Genomic DNA, 20,626 nt, shown 5'->3' on the forward strand with positions numbered 1-20,626 from the left:
TTGACAAATGTGTGAAATATAAACACGACAATCTTAAACAACCAGTAGGTCAAAGAAGAAATCACAAGAGAATTGAGAAATACTTTGAGATGAATGAGACCAAAATACAACATGCCACAATTATGGGGTGCAGAGAAAGCCAAGCTCAGAGGGAGATTTATGGCTGTAAATGCCTACATGAAAAAAGAAGGAGGATCTCAACTAAATAACCAAATCTTCCAGTTTAAGGAACTCTGAAAAGAAGAGCAAACTAAATCCAAAACATGCAGAAGAATGGAAGTAACAAATATTAGATTGGATATAAACAGAATAAAGAATGGAAAAACTACAAAGGGATTCAATGAAACCCAAAGCTCGTTGTTTGAAAAGATTAACAAAATTGATAAAACTGTTTTTTCTAGATAGACCAAGACAAAAAAAGAAGACTCAAAATACTAAAATCAGTTCAATACTACCAACCTTACGGGGTATTCTTCAGGTTGAAAGAAAATAGTAAGTCAAATATAATGCAAATGTATTACAGGGTTCTAAGATGAACAGAAGTGAAATATGTGGCAAAATGGCACAAAAGGGGGTAGAGGGATTGATGTTATATTGTTTCATATGTAGCTAAAAACTCCATAGCAGAGATCAAAAAAGAAGAATCATAGAAAATACTTAGTGAATCTAAAAGAAAATAAGAAAGGGGAAACAACAGAAGCAACAAAAGAACTGATGGGAAAAAAAGACAAAACCAATAGCTGGAGGGTAGACTTAAGCTGACCCATATAAGAAAAGACATTTAGTGAAAATGGACTGAGCACTGCAATTTAAGACAGAGATGCACATTCAGTACAAGAGATTTCAAGGTAAGAAATATTACCAGAGATAAAGAGGGTCGTTTTTGAGTGATGGAAAGAAAATACCATGATCAGGAAGATATTAGAATAAAAGTAGTGTTTGCACCTAACAACGGGGCCTTACAGGACAAGCAGTAAAAATTGAACAAAAGAAGTAGAAAATGTTACAATGATAGTTAGAAGTTTTAATGCAGCTCTGTTGATCATTAATAGAATGAGCTGAAAAATCAGTAGAGATTTATATTTGAACAGCAGTACTAATCAATTTGACCTGACTGACATATATAGGACACTACACTAACAACTGCAGATTATACATTCTTTTCAAGGACACATGGATTATTTACCAACACAGACCATACGCTGGGCCCTAAAACAAGTTTTAATAAGGTGCAAAGTATTAAAACAATGCAGAATATATTCTCTGATCACAAGGTAGAAGTCAATGTAGATCATTAGAGAATTTCCAAACACCTTGAAACCTAAGCAACATACTTCCAAAGAACCAATGGGGGCAAAGGAAAAACTCACAAGGGCAATTAGACAGTGAGTTCAGGGATGGGTGGACTGTAGATAACACAAGAGGATAGACATCATAGAAGCATGGTTACTCAGGGATGACTCTTGTTGTTGGGCTGACACTCAGAAGTGTGTTTATTAAAGTGAGTTTGGGCCTGATGAGCTGATTTTCAGAAGCAAGGGGCTAGGAGTGATTTGGTGATTTGCAAAAGTATGTTCACTGAACAAGTGTCATTGATCAATTAAACAACTTTAAAACCAGTTCTGGTGGCTACTTGTTACCAGGGATACAGAACAATAAGTCTTTTACTAAGTTCGGGAGAACATGTGTATTTTCAATATGAAATTCAGTTTCTTCTACTAACAAAAAATCAGGGGGGTCAGCCCTATGGCATAGTAATTCATTTTGGGATGCTCTGCTTTGGCAACCCAGGCTTATGGGTTCAGATCCTGGGTGTGGACCTACACTACTCATCAGCCATGCTGTGATAGTGACCCACATATAAAGTAGAGGAATATTGTCACAGATGTTAGCTTGGGCTTATCTTCCTCAAGCAAAAAAAAAAAAAATCAGATAAAATTTTTGAAATACTAATTATAATAGCATCAAAAACCATCAAATACTCATGGATACATTTAATGAGAGATTTTAAGACCTCTGACTTCAAAACTATAAGACATTGCCAAGAGAAATTAAATAAGATCTAATAAATGGAGAGATAAATCATGTTCATGGATTTGAGGACTCAATATTATCAAGATACTGTGTGTGTTTAAGAGAGAATTGTAGACCCGTAGAAAGGTCAGCAAGGGGCACACAACATGCCGCAGGATCACCACGGCACCCCACCCCCACCCGAATCCAGGTACATCCTCAATCTGTGCCACCTCTATCTCTACAGGTGGTTTAATAGGGAAGACAGGGACACTACACTCTGGCCACCTCACATCCTGTTGTTGGAAGGTGTTTAGGGCCCAGAGACATGGAGCAGATGCAAAGCATCCCAGGGCCCAGCCTGCTGCTCTGCTTGTCCATAGGCCAAGTCAGACCTGTCAGAGGCAATTTCCTGCAGATACTACATCTCTCTTCAGCCTTCTCTCTATAAGGAGGATGGCTTCATCTCCAATTCAAGACACAGACACTGACTTAGTCCCCAAAAGTACATTTATTCCACAATTTGAGGCCACAGATATAGAAATTCGCTCTCCCTGGCCTCTGCCCACTCCCACCAGACAATTCCCCAGCCTCCACAATCAGATGCCTCTTAGGCCCGTAACACCTTCTGTAGAATCCCCCATCTGGGTTCCCCTAGGCCTTGGAGGCTGGCTGGGATGCCCTTTCACAGCTCAACATGTTCTGTCTCCTGTCGCTTCTCCGCTGCCCCCTTGGCCAGGAGCTCGGTCCAGAAAGCCACTTCCTTGTCTTTCAGCTTCTGGGCTACCTGGGTGGTGACGCCAACCTGCAAGTATGCTTCCTTCTGGTCATACACTGGCCAATGGGGCGCCCCCTTGCCACTGGGGTTCCTGGGAACAGAATAAAATACAAATTCCCTAAAGCTACTGTATGGTCCCAACAACACTGAGATTTTCAGGAAACTTCTGGCTTCATCTCTGCCAAGAGGCTCCTATGCCTCCAGAGACAGGGAGCTCACCATCTCCTGGGCAGCCTGCCTGTTTTTAGAGAGCTCTTATCTCAGAGGTCACAGGGCCAGAATTTGACCATCAAACAGTATAAGCTACCCCTTTCTGAAGGACATGCCCTACCCCTTCCCATCCCTGCCCCATCTTTGCCACCAGGCTCACCCAGTCCGAGCAAAGTTGGCCGCGAATTTCATCACCATCTTGCTGAAGTTGATCTCCTCTTCTGAGGCACCCCCTGTGAGGAAGACAAAAGCCTTTGCTACTCAAAGTGTGGTTCATGGTCCTTCAGCAGCAGCATCACCTGAAGGTTTGTTAGAAATTCAGAATCTGAGCCCTTACTCCAGACCTACTGAGTCAGAAGCTGCATTTTAAGAAGACTCTGGGTACTTTATGTGCACTTTAAGCTTGAGAGTTACTGATCTAGGACAGAGTAAAGGGCTGCAGTCAATCCATAAGTGGCCCGCCTTTGTCTTCTGTGCCCACCTGCCCCGCTCTCCCGCTCCAGGGTGGCAATGCCACATCCCAGGGTTTCCACTGCAGCAACCCTCCTCCTGGGATGCTCTTCTTTGAATTTTTTCACAATCTCCTTCCACCCACCCACATATGCACAGACTCTGAAAACTAACAGAGCTGCAGTGGCCCTAAGGAGTGACCCTACCAGGAAGTGCCCAGAGGCACCTGTGTGTCACAACAGTCCTGAGGTGGGTGACGTGCAAGTCGTCTGTAACTGTTGACAGTTAAGGCATTGAAGGCATTTGTGAAAAGTTTTATTTAAAAGGTCACATTATTAAATATATTAAACTTAATAAGATGATATTTAGATAGATAGACAGATGGATTGATAGATAGTTGAATAGACAGACACATGTTAGCCCTCACTCAATGTCTACACACCTTCTAATCTTACTCTCACTCACATGCTGATAAACTCCTGTGACTGGAAGTGAGCGATGTCATTCTAACTCTTGAGCAGGGCCCTACAGGTGTCCTACCACCTGTCACACTGATGCCCTGGTCTGGATCTTTACAGTGATCATGAATGAGGGCACATGGGTACACATTATCCATCATTCACATTAGAGTAAGAGAAAGATTGGCAACTGTTGTAGTTCACCCCTGTTATGATGAATTCCAGAAACTGAGACGTGAAAAGGAGGAACTTGCCCAAGGACACTAAACTGAAACTTGAACCCAGATCTCCCATTCCCAAATTTGTAGTCACCAAAGGGCCATCACCTTTTAAAAATGGGGCCCCAAAGAGCGGGAAGAGCTCATCCATGTGGTCCCCTATCACCGTCTTGGGTCTCCTGTCCGATGAGAAGCTTGGGTGGTGCTGAAACTCATACACGTAGGTGGGGGCTCCAGCATCTGAGAAGACATGGATTCATGCACAGTTCATTTTACCAGACACACGTTTGGATGATATCAACACTTCTGGGGTCCCTGAGCACTCAGGGAATTGGTGGCACTCCTGGGGCCTGAGGACACAAATACGATATTAACAACAACTGCTATTGTAAGTGCCAACTGTATGCTGGACACTCTTGCCCTGCAGGAAACCTCTGGTTATCAGCATAATAGAGAAACAGAGTTTCGGGAAAGTCATGTGGCTTGCTAAATGACTCATAGCTGCTGGAGGTGGAAGTGGATTTCAGTGGCACCGGGTTAATTCACATAAGCCCCTTTGCCTACTGATGCGTTCACACCCAACAACATCTACGAACATACAATTTATGCTACTATTATTTCATTGATAACAAGCTAGTTTTCATTCCTTTGGGGAATATCTTCAGCCCAATAGATGTATTTTATTCTGCCCAGTTTTGAGTGTTTCCAATGTTTTTTCACCATTCTGAGAAGAGTGAAGCAAATCTAAGTTACTGGTCCAAAAGCGCGAATATTTAAATGCAAACACATGCAGAAAGGGAACAATCTGTCTCTTGTGCCTCAGGAAACCATAAACAGCCTTTCCTTTTTCTCTGTCACTTCCTGCCTCCTCCTTGGCCTGGGGAGTGGTAAGCTGGTGGCTGATGAGAGAAGAGGGGGCTGAGGAAGGACAACATTGCCTCTCTCCTCCTCTGCCCTGCCTCCTCCCTCACCTTCCCCTCTCCAAGCTGCAGAGATGTCACTTTTCCTGCGGACGGCTTCACCAGAGCTGCCCATCCCTGCTCCCTCAGGGCTAACTCTTGGGCCACCTGGCCCAGGGAGGTCGGCACTTTGCAACAATTATGATGCCCACAAGCGAGTGGGTGGAGAAATTTTACAACATTTCCCACCTTGCATGCAGTAACCACTTTGGAAAATGTAGAAAAAAGGAAAATGAACAAAAAGATCACTTATAGTCCTACCGTTCAGAAAAACCTGTCAATATTTTAGCGCATATCCCTTTGATGTATGTAAAATTGGGATAATAGTGTGCCTCTTATTTTGTCATGATTATGATCATTTCTTCACCTCATTAAATATTCACCCACAAAATAATTTGACAAATATGCCATCCCGAAATGAGGAAGTAGAATAATTTGTTTAATTGCCTCCCACACCCCATCATTGCACCCTTGGTTTGGGGAGAGGAGATGTTTGGAAGAAGCAATCCCCTGCTGTTCAGGAATCCACTTGTTAAACAGCTGCTTCCAGGTCAGCAGAGCTCCCTGAAAGGAGGGGGTTCACCTCGCCTCTGCCGCCCAAAAGTTTCAGAGAGGAGCTCAGAGCACAGCCATAGAGGAGAGATCTTCTGTGAATGAGAGAACTTATTTTTGGCACAATGCTGCCCAAAAGATATATTGCTTTTTCTCTATTTTTTAACGTTCTGCCTTAAGCCACTGAGATTTATAAAATTCTTACAATCACAACACATGTCTTCAAAGGAAAATAGGGCATAAATTTGGATAACAATAATTAGGAACAACAAGGACAGCAGAGTGAAAGAGAGCTAGTAATCAAAAATATGCAAAATAAAACAACGTCATGTTCTTTTGTATGTGAAAAAGGCTTATGATGTTGGCAGCAATATTTTATTTTTCAATTTGACTATTCCACATTCTTATACACTGGAAACAAATTTTGCAATCTGTATCGAGAACTTTAAAATGCTCCTACTGTCCAGCCTCGGAATTTCACTTCTGAAAACCAATCCTAACAAAATTCCTAGAGACTTTTTAAAGATTTATGCACATAAGATTGAGCATATATTTTTTGAAGCTACAAAATATAAGCAGTCAGGCTAGATACCTAATAGACAGGAATACTAAAGTAAATTTTATCTGTGAAATAATGAATATTTTCAATGAATTTTTATTGACAGTGAGGAAAGGCTTATAATATAGTGTTCTATGAACAAAACCATAACAAAAAATTAATTTTTCAATTATATGTAAGATATGGAAAGATTATTAGAAGAAAATATATCAAAAATTTATAGCAGTGGGCCAGCCCGGTGGCATGGTGGTTAAGTTCACCCACTTCGCTGTTGCAGCCCAGGATTCAAGGTTTGGATCCCAGGTGTGGACCTACACACCACTCGTCAGCCATGCTGTGGCAGCATCTCACATACAACATAGAGGAAGATTGGCACAGATGTTAGCTCAGGGTCAATTTTCCTCATGAACGAAAGAATTATAGCAGATACTTCTAGTGGAGAAGTTATGAGTGGTATCGAGTTTCCTCGTTATGTTTTCCTATATTTTGACTACCTTCCACAATGTAAGATTATATATTATTATATATTAATTTTATGTTTAGAGAAGATCTTTTTTATCAAAAAGAGAGCAAGTCAAATATAAAAATGAAAGAACAAAGTTGATAAAGTCTGTGCAGTCCTGACAAAAGACCCTGAACTCAAGTCATGAGACATCACGTAAAAACACAAGTCTGGTATGGCTAGACCAGCAGACAATGCAGAAAGGGATACCACAAAGCAGACACATAGGAAGAGACAAGACCAAGTTTATGAAAGAAAAGATTTGACCACAATGTCCCCGGGCTGAAGAGTTTCATCAGGACCCTTGGGAGGAAGAAGCAGCAACCAGCACCTGTACATTACTGCACTGAGTGCTTGGGCATATAATAGGTCACATCCAGCTATTTTTAACACTCTTAAAACATCCCGAATTTATAAACCTCCAGCACAGTTAGAGAGAGAGGTCTGGACCAGAGAACCATTTCCTGACTTGCGGACTAGGTGAAAGAAGCCTCCTAGAAAATGGAAGGTCCTGTGAAGACCTCAAAAAGGTACCCAGGAGGGACACATCCTCTCTAGGCGAGCTCATCCAACGTGACCTCACACCCCACCCACACAGCCTTGCATCAATGTGGAAGGTCCTGTGGTGGACGCAGGACACACCACGATGAACAAAAGCCAGCTGTAGGCATTAACATTCTCCAGAACAAGTGCCTCCATACCTTCCATTTCTTAGTCTTTTCAACTTTCTTGGTCCCGAAACCAGCCCCCCAAAACCCTGCCACAGCACCAATCCTATGCTTGGTTTCACTCTATCCCCAGCTCCACTGGTTAAGAAATTAGTTTGCAGATAGCTCTGACCTTGGAAACATTACAAAACACATCTTCCAAGATTTCCCTTCTAGCCACAGCTTCAGGTGAGGAGTTCCTGTAGCAGGTGCTGTTGGTGCTTCACTAGATCCCCAACTTCTGAACATGTCAGGCTGACTTCCACCTTAAGGTCTGTAGCCCTTAGCTGGAGGTCTTTGGCCAACAGAGACCTCTGTGCCATGTGTTTAGCAGGTCAAAGCACCAGAGAATTAACAACCCCTTGGGGACAGATTTCAACCAATGACACGTGGGAGTTGGAGGATAAATACCCAGCTCTCATGCTGCTCACTCAGGATAACCCTGAGAATGTTTTACGCAGGTTTCCCAGAGCTCCCTGCTCCAGTGTCCATGGTGGATACTTGCTTGATGGGGCAGCATGGATTGGCTTCCTTCTCCTTCCCATGCCACAACTCCATTCCTCTACTGCTGTCTTCTGGGATCATCTCCAAAATAAATTACTTGCATTCCTATCCTTTTCCTAGAGTCGGCTTCTGGCAGAAACCAAAATACGACAATGTCTCACCCCAGGCTGTATGGAATTGAGCTTGGAGACCCTCAGAAATTTCCACATATCTATGCTGAGGGGTGGGCAAGTCAGACAGCAAAGCTGGTGGGTTTGGTCTCCCTTTTCTGTCCAATCCCTGGAACTCACCTCTGTGATAACGGGCCACAGTCACAGTTGGGACACCAAACACAACATCTGCCATCAAGTCCAGGAACAGATCTTTCTTTTTGACAGGGTCATTGGTCCCTCCTAAATACTTCTCAATGGCCACTGGAGTCAGTTCCTCAGGGATGTTCTGAAATGGATCAAGAGTCAATGGATCAAGAGTTTACCTGGTGAACAACAGCTTTTCCAACCAGTGAGGAAGGCTTATGTTAATTGTGAACCTCCCAAGCCCTGTGCAACCACTTCTTACCCTGGGTGGTGAGGTGAGAAAGGCAGAAAAGTGGGGACAGAACCCTCTGGCCCCAGTCTTCATTGTGCCATTTAAGTGGGCTGTGATTTGGGTCAAGCCCCTCCCCTCTTTGGGTCTCAGCCAGTTACTGTTGATTCCCTAGACACTTACAACGATCGGGTAGGACTTCCACAAGAGTGATGTGGCCTTCTTCTGGTCCAGCTTGCCTTCAGCGAGTGGGTAGCCCATGATCTGTTAAAACAATGGTTCATTAAGCAATTGGGGACCGTTGGGAATTAGCAAGAAGAACCAAACTAACCCACTGTCCAAACCAATGCAGGCTGAAGGTCACCTTGTCACGTCTTGACAGTCAGAATCTTTGATGAGTTGGGCAAAATCAATGAATCAAATGAACTTATATCCAGAAACTCAAGAAATGCAAACAGGATAAGTTAAATGCTAAGAAAAACTGTCCCAGGCCTTTGCAGTATGTATGTGTACATATATGTCAGGCTAGAGTCCTCACAATGGCCATCGACACAAACAAGGAGAGTTTAAGCCAGGGTAGTGTGGAAGTGGAGGGCTCTGGGCAGAGGACACAGGGCTCACAAATACCCTCCCTAACTCAGGTGACTGAGGAAGCCCCAAATCCTGCCATGCTGGCTTTGGTCCTTCATTGTAACCTCTGAAATTGTTCTGATGTGAGAAATGCAGAACTCTGCACATAGCAACTCCATCCAAACCTCTGCACTAAGGGACTTGACCAAACTCTAACACAAATCCTAGTGCCTTAAGGCCCTGTCTTTAGAATGATGCAGCTTCCCTTAAAATGCCTGCCTGAGAAAGCTCCCTGCTGCCAGGAGAATTTACTGCTTGTTCCAGCTCAAACCTGCTGATGGGTGAATAGCTCCCTGAACCCCCTCTTAGAGCATTTACTTGGTTTTGCCAGAGAGAAAGTAGGGTGGGGTGAGGGCAAAAGGCGTAAAGGGGCACATTTGTATGATGACCCACAGAAATTAGACTTTTGGTGGTAAACACGATAAAGTCTACATAGAAGCTGAAATATAACGCTACAAACCTGAAATTTATCTAATGTTATAAAACAATATTACCTCAATGAAAAAAAATATTTCCAATTAAATAATGGCAAAATGCTTTCTTACCTCACACATAGACAGAAAAGAAAGCTTGTGATTACAAATCCTTTCTCTGCCTTTGAGAGGTTAATCTACCACTCCAAACTGTTTCCTCAAGGACCTGAGAGCCATCTCTGAATTCACACTTCAGGGATGACTTCTGCTCTCTCTCAGGCCCTGTGGGAGCGTAAAGATCTAACTTCTTAGGGCACCTTCCTCCAAACTATGCCACTGCCATAGACCATAAAGACAAGAGAGTTTGTTGCTCCTCTGTGTAGGTGCCTATTAACAAATCCAGGTGGCCAGTCACATGGACAAACCCCCACACCCGCCCAACAGTCTTTCCTTGAGCACAGCCAGCCTTTAAATAGGCTCCAGCCTTTATTTTCAGGGACTTGAGTTCAGTTCACGCTGGATTCTTTTCCCTGCTGCAGTGCTATAACTGAATAAAACCTGCACCTACACTCCCGTCAGCTTTATCTTAGAAAGAAGGGAAATCCCTTCCGAGCTTTCAGCAGTCATGTTAACTCAAGAGGAAGCGAGTTCCTCTGAATCTTTGCAGTTAGATGACCAGGAGCGTGTGTGGGGCTTATGGAGAAACCACGAAGGGACCAAGCCCAAGGGGAGAGGCTGCAGGGACCCAGGCCTCACACTCCTTCAGCTCTGAGCTCCTTCCCTTTCCAGGCCTGGGTTTTCTCATCTGTCCTGTGATTGTCTCTACAGGCCCCACAGCATCGACATTCGGGATTCTTGGATTGGAGCACAATCAGAGAGTGTCTGGGGAGAGGGGTCCCCAGGGCCACACACCCAGGTGACAGCTGGGCCACCACTGAGAAGGTTTCCATGGAGGTGTCAACTTGTGCGAAGGGGACAGCTGTCCTGGACCCCAAGGGGGATCTGGAGAAGGAGGAGCTCCTGTGACCTGAGATGGGAGAGGTGATGTGAAGGGCAGGGGAGGTGAGTCTAAGAGACCAGCGCATTCTCACCGTTGGAAGAAACCAGCCGAACTCTTGCTTATTGATTCCGACGATGTAGGGAACAGTGTTGAACTTCTTTTCAGCCAGAATCTCCTCAGGCATCTTTGGCAGCAGCACTCCATCAACCACAGTGGGCAGGAAGGGGTAGCTCTGGGGAAGAGGGAGCATAGTGTGTGCACTTCTCGTCTCAAGGAAACACCTTCCTCCTCATCTCCACCTGTCTGAGCACAAGGCCAGCACCACAGACCTGCATGCCCATGGCAGTGACCACAGAACTGAGGGTCCCATCAAAGGAGGCGAAGTCTGTGTGACCCCAGAGGACAGCACTTTGACCAAGGGCTAGAGAAGGTAAGGTGATGGGGTCCAGTCTCTCACAAATGAGAATATATATGCATAACATCCATATTTACATATATTTATGTGTATATATTCAAGTATTTAGATGTATACACATACATAAACATTTAAATATATTTCAATTTGAACTGTATGTATATCTATGTGTGTCTCTCTCTACAGTCAGTCCTCATTATTCGTGGTGGTTTAGGTCTGTAAGTGACTGTGAACTCTGAATTGGCAAACACTGAGCCACTGCTCCCAGGGGAAGTACGGGCTCAGGTTCCTGCAAGCCTCTGGTCACATTTTCATCAACTGTGTTTTATTTGTGTTTAAAAAGGTCTTATGTAATATACATTTATTATACATAATTAGTGATCTGTAGTTCTTATTTATAATAAAGCATCAGCCTAGAAGGGCTCCACATTTTCCAGGCCCTGGGTAATGGGACTATAATTTCCTTGTGCTTCAGCCTTGTGACAGTGCTGTCCACTATGAGTTTATCATCATATCTCATGAATCCACAAATGTAGCCGTTTTTCCACAGCTTCATCACACCCCAGGGATGATACTTTAGCCTTTCCAGAGGGGCTCACGGCAAATGTCCTCCTCCTTTTTCTGGGTGGGCTGCAGGGTTGATCCATTAACACTGAACGCACAGCCGACAGTGCTGTGACCCACGCCTGAATGAAGCTCGTCAAACACATTCATTTTCTCCCATGTTGGGCACATCACGGCATTATTGTGCTTAGGAACACCAGACAGCCCCTCAGCACTATGCTTGGGACCATTTTAAACAGAGAAACCACCAAGACAAAGCACAAAAATGTGAAAAATGTGGGACTAAATAGACCATGTTAATAGTTTGAGACATGAAACAAGAAGACAGAGTGTTGCCTTGTTTGATCTCAGGTGGGAACATAGTGTCATCACGTGACTCACACTTTCTGCCCCTTTTTGCATGTCCGTGAATGACCATAGAAGTGCCCCGAGTATTGATTTTGGGTAACAAATAAATTTCAGTGAATAGGTGAATTCACAAATACAGAATTCATGATCAATGACAATTGACTGTATCTATATTTAAACACAAGCTATTCTTGATAAGTGATTTGCTTCAAGGAGGCAGTGAGCTCCTCATCACTCCAGGTGCCTAAACTGAGGCTTGACTCCCTATCAGAGAGGAACAGCAGGAGTAAAAGAATCAGGGATGGGCTCACATTGGGTCTTTATTTTTGTTTTACCTTTGATGAAAAATATTTTCAAGGTCATAGATCCCACAGAGCCTGACTCACATGTCACCACCTGGGAAGGTGATTCTGGGTACAGGTATGTTCCATAGTTGGTCACAGAATTTGTTAAAAGGGTGGGTTTTGGAGCCAGAATATTTGGATGTGAAACCTGGCTCTGCCACCTACTAGCTAAGAACCTGGGAAAATAATTTCACCTGTTTGTGCCTCAGTTTCCTCACCTATCAGATGGGTTGTTGTGGGGATTGAATGATAGAACACATGCAAAATGCTCAGCACAGTACCTGGTATGTGGAAAGAGCTGGATAAACATTAGATATTATGCATGAGCTGTGGTGTTACAGATCCCGTGCATAGACTCCACCCCCACGTGCCGTATTTCCAGCTCCATCCACTATGTGTCATATTCCCCCCTGGACAACCCCAGGCTTTGAGACCCTGTGACTCCAAGGACCTGTGTCTGCTCCACAAGGGCCAATGACGATGGGCCAGTTCTGGCTGCACAGGAGAAGCTCTGTCAAGTGATCTGACTCAGCAGGACAAGAGCACACATCCTAATGCAATATGGCTGACAACAGGGACAAAGGATCTGGGTGCCACCACTGCTCTCTTTGAAAGGCTGTGCAGTTCAGAAAGGGCTGCTGTGGGAAGCCGCCTAGAGGAGCAGCTCCTTCTGGAAGGAAGACACAGGAGAGGCCACATGGGGTGGTGCCTGCCATCTGCAGTGGGACTGGGGAGTGAACAGTATTCCAAACAGTGGGAATGGCATGAGCACAGTGACCGAGGTGTCAGTGTGTAGCACTAATCCCAGGAACCTCAGACCCCGGGAGCCCTGGGCTTGGAGGAAGGCTGTGGGACGTGGACAGAGAGAGAGCAGATGGTGCGGCAACTTTCTGCACCATGTCTGGCACAGAGCACAGACTCAGATATGCTTTGAAGGATAACTCCATGGAGGTGAGGGGACTTGTCTCATAAAGAGGGTCAGCCTTTTAAGAAGGGGTGACATACCCTGACCTGGGCCCACAAGTGTAAGTCTGGCTGCACCGTGGGGCATGGGAGTGAGAGGGAGAGCAGAGGTGGAAGATCGTGAAAGTCCAGGAGACAGACCATGAGGGCCCAAACGGAGCAGCGTCCAGCACGGGCTGATGCAACAGTAGGAATGGCAGTGTGGCCAATGCCTAGAGTGGCTACTGGTGGCTGCCCTCCATGGGGCTCCTGTATCCCCTGGCTCAGGGCAGAAACCCAGCAGCCTGCTTCACCCCTTCTCCTTTTCTTACGCCCCACATCCTGTCCATTAGCACATCCTGTTAGATTTTACTTCAAAAATATCCAGGCACCAAGCGCTTCTCACCACTCCCTCTGCTGTGGGCTAGTCTAAGCCACCATGATCCCTTGCCTGGATTGTTGCAGCCCAGGGGCCCTCCAGCTGCTGTCCCTGCATCTGCTCTGCCCCTTCCCCACCTTCCATTTAACACAGCCGTCAATGAGCCCTTTGTAACATCCAAGGTCACTCACTCATCTGTTCAGAACCCCCCCAAGACTTCCAGTCACACTTGGAATCAAAATCCAAGTCCTTCAAAGGACCAACCCCCACCTCCCATCCCCTTTTCAGCCTCAGTCCTGTTCCTCTCTGCCCTCCATTCCGTCCACACTGGCCTCCTGCCTCATGGCTTTTGCACTTGCTCTTCCCTCTGCCTGGAACACTTCTCCTCCCGTGTTCCTGACAGCTGGCTTCCTCTCCTCCTCCAGAATTAGGCTCAAATGTCACCTTCTCATGGACATTCCTGACCATGCCATATAAATTCAAACCACTGGCAAACTCTAGCCTCCTTTCCCCATTACCTTTCCATTCTAAGGCTGATCATCATCACACACAGTACGTATTGAATTTGTCTACTTATTGACTCTTCCTTCACTCCAGAAGGGCAGGTCATTAGTTCTCTTTTGCCTGTTTAGCTGCTATATACTCACCTCCTGAATCACGTGCTGGCACATAGTGAGTGCTAATTAAATCGTTGCTGAATGACTGAGCGAATCTCTTTTAATCCTCACCACACCTTTTAAGCTAAGTGCTACCATCCCCAGGGAGAGGCAGAGAGGACAGGAATGTGAGATGTTGCAGAGGTAATGCCATTGGAATCTCGAAACATGTTAGAAGGCAGGAGGGGAGGAAGAAGGAGTATGGGGAGGATGCTGTTCAAGTTTCTTCATGGCTGGGAGCAGGGTGGTTCCTCAGGACTAAGATTCTTGGCTCCCTTCCTGATGGCCCTGCAGACAGTGCAGCTTGCACAGCTAACCAACCCTGCAGCCTCCAGGAGAAGATCTGGGCTCCTCAGTGAAGGCTCCTGAAGAAACCCCTTACCCAGTTATCTCCATCTCCCCCAGTGGACATTTCTATTCCAACTGTCTCTAAAGGGGGTATTTTTGGAAGAAGGAAATATAAACAAGAAGGGGAGATGTAGGTTGGGTGGAGTGAACACAGAGTTGATGACTGGGAGCACAGGACTGGGAGTAAGGGGAATGGGTTCCAGTCTGGTCCTCCTGGCTGTGTTATCCAGACAAGTCACTTCCTCTCTGGGCCCCAGGAATATAAACAGAAGGAATTACTATGACTCCACAGGCCAACCTTGAAAGTTGTCAAGACTTAAAACCTGTAATTGAGAAACCAAAGGTCCTTACCTCTCTAGGGTCTCCATGGAAATCAAGGGTGAAAAATTTCTGTGAAGACAAAGGCAGAGGATGTGGGTGAGAAGGCTTCCTGGAGAAAAGCTGGACCCTGGCAGACCTGGGCATGAGAAAAGGCTGTAGGTGTAGGATGGTGGAAGGGGCTCTGGAGAGCATGTCTGTGGTGGTGCCTGCCCCGCCCTCCATCCATTTCCCCTCTTGTTTCCCCAGGCAACAACACCCCCTTTTTCCTTTGGGGGACCTCCTTCTTCCCCACTTTCAGTCCATGAATCCAGGCCTCTACATGTGACCTGAGGTACCCCATCTCCCTGACCACAGAGATTAGTTCAGGGATGAGCACATGCCCATGTCAGTCCAATAGAATTTACCCCAAGACATTTAATGGAATTATTGGGAAAGAAGGTTTCCAAGCAGATAAAATGTAAGTCTAGAGTGCTCTTCTTGTCTTTAACCTCCCCAGGGGACAAACCTGCCTGAGAATGAAGCCAACACTGAAAGATAAAAAGCTGTGGGACAGAGATGGATTCTTAATAGTACAATACATGCATCTGGATTCAGCCATGCCTGAAGCCATCTACTCCAGAACTGTAGTTTAGTTTTCAGTTAGTTACCTGAAGATTCTGTTACAACACATTTCTTTTTCTGCTCAAGGCATTTTGAGATGAGTTTTCTCATCTTGCATTAGAAAGTCCTCACTCCTACAAGCTCACGGGAATTCACTGCACTCTACACTTTTCTTTATTGTGTGTTCACCAAGACTGCACTGATGAGAGTTAAGGGGTCTGACTAGCATGCAAGTAAGTGATCATTAAGGATCACTCTATTATGGATTATAGCAGAACGACCCAGGGGTGTATGTTGGGGTGGGGGGGGAGTGCACAGTGTGTTTCTGTGTGCTTGTGTGTTTGTTTTAGGTAAATGGATAATCATGGAAACACTTCCTCACGATGTCAGGAAATCTCACAAGGATAGTACGGGATCTTAAGTTCTCTGGGTTTTCTCAAAGTCACCAACTCTCCTCTTAAAACTGGGTCCTCTTGAGCCACGTGGCGAATTGCTGAGATAAATTTTCCTCTTTCCAGACATCAGAAGACTGTTGTGCTTTGATTCGTTGAACACATTGGTCACCTCATTTGAGCCAGAGAAACAAGGATCCAAGACCCAAGGCCACACTGGAGTCAACCCATGGGAACAGAGCAGAGTCCAGTGCTAGAGGCCTGTCCTGGGGCTTCCAGGAGTATCCTCAGGAGCCCAGGGTCCAGACAGAGGGGCCAGGGTCTTACGCGACTCCTGGGCTCACATTCACATCCTTCCTCCACAAAGGGAATGGTCGTCACTGGCCCTAAATGCTGCATTCCCTGGGTGTTTCTCCTTGTGATGACCCACTGCCATAGCCATCCATCAATCCTCAAATGTCACCTTCTCTATGAAGTATCCCTACTGACTATATTGAATGCTTCTCCTCTCTATACTCCCGCTACACTTAACCCAAGAAGTCTACGGTGTGTTTCTCCTGAATAATTTCGTGTGAGCAGGGACTGTATCCAATTCATGTCTGCATCACCTTCCCTTTTACACTTGCTCCCATTTGGCTAGTTTGGATGGATGGATGGATGGATGGATGGGTGGGTGGATGGACGGAGTTGGTCAATACCTGGAGTATAGATAAATAGGACGGTTAAGTGGCTAGATTGATGAAAACTAGCAGGTATGTGATAAGTGGGTCATGGGTTTTAGAAGGATGGATGATGGATTAAAGATATGTGGTGGCTGCATAATGCATGATGATAGATAACAGAAAAGAGAAAATTACAGATGGATTGATATTAAATTGATGAAAGCATATCGATGAATTGGATGGGTTGGTGAATAATAAGATGATGAAAGGATGGATGAATGGATGGTTGGTTGGTGGAACGGATGAATGGGTTGACGTATGGTTATTCTGGAATCACAATTGAGGTGAGTGTCAGAAAATCTAGAAAATTGGGGAACCACTGGGTTATAATTGAGCTACTTTCTAAATTAGCCAAGATGAACTGTGACAACATTCCTGAAAATCTTCCTTAATATCTGCATGCCCAAAATTCAGGATGGTAGTTTCCTCTGGGAATATGTAATGCCTAATTTCTTAAAAATATATCTGCAAACAAGAATGGCAAAATAGTAAGTTTTGACAGAACTGGGGGATTATTACACAATTGGTCCTTGTGTTATTTTTTGCCTTGGTAATATCTGAGATATTTCATAATAAAACAGAAAAAAAGAAATTTCTTATTCAGATGCAGAGGCTGACACTGCTCCTGAGAGATAAGACATTGTTCCAGGTATATTTTCTTGGGTGAGAGGACAGCTGAAATGACGAAGCCTGACTCAGGGTTTACAGGGTGGAGAGCTTGGGCAGACAGGAGAATGGAGCACATACCATCTTCAGCGATGTCTCCAGGAGCTCGTCCTCTGTCTTCTGGCGCAGGCAGTGAACAATCACAGCCGAGGTGGTAGTTTTACACCCACTGAAGACGGCAATTTTCTGCAGAGATCACAGACAATAGCAGAATTCAAGAGTCATGTCCCTTCGCTCAGTCAATAAAGAGGTGTTCCATCCAAACCTCAATTTCTAAAGACAGCAGGGGTGGCAGAAAATGCTCTAGACCAGCGGATGTGGGTCCTGGTTCCAGTCATGCCACTTACACAACCTCTATTTCTGTTATCTTATCTCTGTTAGAATGGGCACAATGATCTCAGAGCTGAACATCTAAGCAGGGGCAGCAGGAGTGGGGCTAAGAGCATGGAGTCCAGAATCACTCTGTCCTGTTACAAATCCGAGCTCATCCATTTACTAGACGTTTGCACTCAGGCAAGACACTTACAAAGTGACCAGAGGAGAAGAGGCAGATGGCGAGGAGGCAGGCTCCACGATGGCGGGGCCATGGAGAGTGTGCACGGCTCCCCAGAGCCTCGTACAGTGTCTGACACAGAATCACAGATCAGTGTGTATTTGTTGAAAAAATAAAAAGTCAAGTCAAGAAGGGGAGGAGAAGACAGTGAGAGAAAGAGGAAAAGTAGGAGAGAATGAGAGAGAGAGAAAGAGCAAGAATAAAAGTCTCAGATACACTTAATTTTGCCAATTTCTGATTCCTGTTTGATAGTCAAATCCAGCCCCATCTCTGCCACTTGTTTCTCTTAAATACATTGCATGTCCTGACTTCAGCCTGGTCAAGGGGGCTTGTGTTTTTTACAACCAATGAATTCTGAAAAAACACACTCAAAGATTCTAAAGTTCCTTTTGTCTTCCTTTCTTCTTCTACTTTCCAACCCCTTTAAATCTGGTTTCTGCCCCCACCACTCCATGAAACCAGCTCTCACAGCCCTACGTAAACGCCCCACATCACCGACTCCAGCGGGCCCTCCTCAGCAGAGCCTCCTGTGGATCACTCTTCCTTTCCTTCCTAACAGTCTCCAGATAAAGACAAAGTCCTCACCAGGGTCCTGTGCAGCATGGCCCCTGCAATGTCCCCATCCTCAGCTCACTCCAGCTTCCCTCTGCTCCTTCTGCTCTGGCCATATCAGCCTTTCTCATTCTCTCTCACTAGAGATGCTTGCTCCTACCACAGTTCATTTGCATGTACTGTTCCCTTTCCAGAATATTCTTTTCTCACCAAGTAAATTACTGCTCATCCCTCTGATCTCAACTCACTGATAATTTTTCCAGGAAGGCTTTCCTGATAACCACCCCCTACTCATGGACTAACTGCTCCTTTGGATTCTGTTACGACATCAGGTCCTCTACTTTATTGCTCTTGTCACAGTTGACATTCTCTAATTTGTGTGATTATGTAATCATTAATCTGTCTACTCCATTAGAAGATGCTTCTAGTGGTTTCTAGGTGTCTGGCTATATCAAAATTATTTGTTGAGTGAATGATTGAATAAATGAATTAATCCCCAGGAATGGACCCCAGGCATAAGGCCCTAAGAAAGGAACCATATGAGACTCCTTGCTACAAGTGAGTTTATCAGATCTGAGACCCTGAGAGAGACAACACACGGTGAGAGTCCACTGCCCACTGGCTGGCCCAGCAACCCACCTTGGCACACTTTGGGAAGTGTGGTCTGTGGACAGTGCTCTTAGCTGGCAGTCCAGTATCATGAGCTTGAGGCCCAGCTCTGCCCCCATGACTCTCTGACCTTGACCAGCTGCTTCCATACCCTCCCCCAGGTTGTGCAGCTGGATAACTGGGAGGTTGAGTGAGGTATCTCTTTGCCCTTCCCACTCAGCCATCCTCTCTTCTGTGATTCCTTGTGGACGTCAGCTGGATCCCATGGCAACAAAGGCCTCTGAAGACTCCAGGAGAGCAGAGCTAAGGGTGCAGGGGTGTCCCAGTGTGAGACCCACCTGAGCTGCGGCCTTTGAGTCCTTCTTGCACACAGCAGTAGTGAGGGCCACGCCACTCTCAGAGATGGCCCGGTGGAAGAGGTTCTTGGCCAGTGGAGATAACATCTGGGAGGAAAGTGGAGATGAAGAGAGTTTATGCTCATGGGAGGGGTCTTCAGGAGCTGCCCCCATCCACAGCTCTGCCCTGGCCCCACCTCTGGACACCCTGGGGCTCAGTGGACATGACAGGTCCTTGCCTGGCCTGGCATGTTCCCCAGGCTGATTCTGGGATCTGGCTACTCAAAGAAAACCTCCCTCAGCTGGAGGGAGCCAGGAGCATAGAGTGAGGGACAGAACAGAAAGTGTGTGGCACACGCTGATTGTAATAATCAAAAATATCTGATACATGTTCGGAAATTCCTAGCAGTAATTCAAAGGCAAAATTCTGATTCTGCATTTTCATTACTTAGAACATATCCTAGGGAAAAGGATCGTGGAGGCACATGCGATGTTGTTCTTCTTTTTTGTCAGGAAAATTTTCACTCATCTGCGCAAATCTTCCTCTATTTTTTGTACGTGGGATGTTGCCACCGCATGGCCTGATGAGCAGTGTGCAGTCTGCGCCCAGGATTTGTACCTGTGAACCCCGGGCTGATCAAGCGGAATGCACAAACTTAACCACTACACTCCCTGGTCTGCCCACACACAATTTTTAAGAATGCTCATACTGCTTATAAGAGTAAAAATTGGAAACAATTGAAGGTTCCAATATTTTGACATTGGGTAAGCAAGCTATTTTTCATTCTTACGATGGTATACTATGTGACATTGAAAAATAAAATTATGCAAGAGTATTTAATGATTAGCGGCAAATTGATGGTATATTTTAACATCAATGAAGGGTTTTTTTCTTTAATAAATCCTATATAGATAGACAGATGATAGATAGGTAGATAGATAGATAGATAGATAGACAGATTGATAGATGATAGATTGATAGAATGAGTCATGGAAAAAAGTCTAGAAAAATGTCCATGGTATGTATCCCTGGAATGAGACTGTGGGTGAATTTTTCCTTCTCTGGGGTTATCCGGGCTTTTCCTTTTTCTCCACTGTATAAAATATGAAAACAGTTTCCTCTGCATATTGAATTATGAAAACAATACGTGTTTTAAAAGTTAGCTAACAGTGCTGACCCTCTGCTCTGCTGTGAGGCAGCTGGAGGGGTCCTTACAGCTTCCAGCACCTTCTAATGTAGTTTTCCATCTTTGCTTCCCCCAGCCCCATTCTCCACACAAGGCTCCCATGTCATGTCTGTGTCCCACATCCCCAGTCCCATCCCTCCCCCTGACTCCTTCTCCCTCTTACCCGCTTCCCTCAGCCCAGCTCCATCCCTCATCCAGACACTGCTGCCTTCTCT

The 20,626-nt window shown here is 45.3% G+C and overlaps 1 protein-coding gene across 1 annotated transcript in view; it reads right to left on the bottom strand.

Moving 5' to 3' along the window:
- Positions 1-2,505: 2,505 nt before the first annotated feature.
- LOC124234467 (liver carboxylesterase-like) overlaps positions 2,506-20,626 on the bottom strand; it is a 31,086-nt gene continuing 12,965 nt past the window's right edge. The window contains exons 6-14 of the mRNA XM_046651812.1: positions 19,228-19,332; positions 17,257-17,361; positions 14,826-14,864; positions 10,570-10,710; positions 8,619-8,699; positions 8,201-8,348; positions 4,236-4,367; positions 3,162-3,234; positions 2,506-2,882 (exon numbers count right to left, since the gene is read on the bottom strand). Coding sequence (XP_046507768.1) covers positions 2,699-2,882; positions 3,162-3,234; positions 4,236-4,367; positions 8,201-8,348; positions 8,619-8,699; positions 10,570-10,710; positions 14,826-14,864; positions 17,257-17,361; positions 19,228-19,332 — 1,008 coding nt within the window. The 3' untranslated portion in view covers positions 2,506-2,698. The remainder of the gene's footprint in view (positions 2,883-3,161; positions 3,235-4,235; positions 4,368-8,200; positions 8,349-8,618; positions 8,700-10,569; positions 10,711-14,825; positions 14,865-17,256; positions 17,362-19,227; positions 19,333-20,626) is intronic.

This window comes from Equus quagga, unplaced genomic scaffold, assembly GCF_021613505.1.
Source record: "Equus quagga isolate Etosha38 unplaced genomic scaffold, UCLA_HA_Equagga_1.0 76195_RagTag, whole genome shotgun sequence".
NCBI lineage: Eukaryota > Metazoa > Chordata > Mammalia > Perissodactyla > Equidae > Equus > Equus quagga.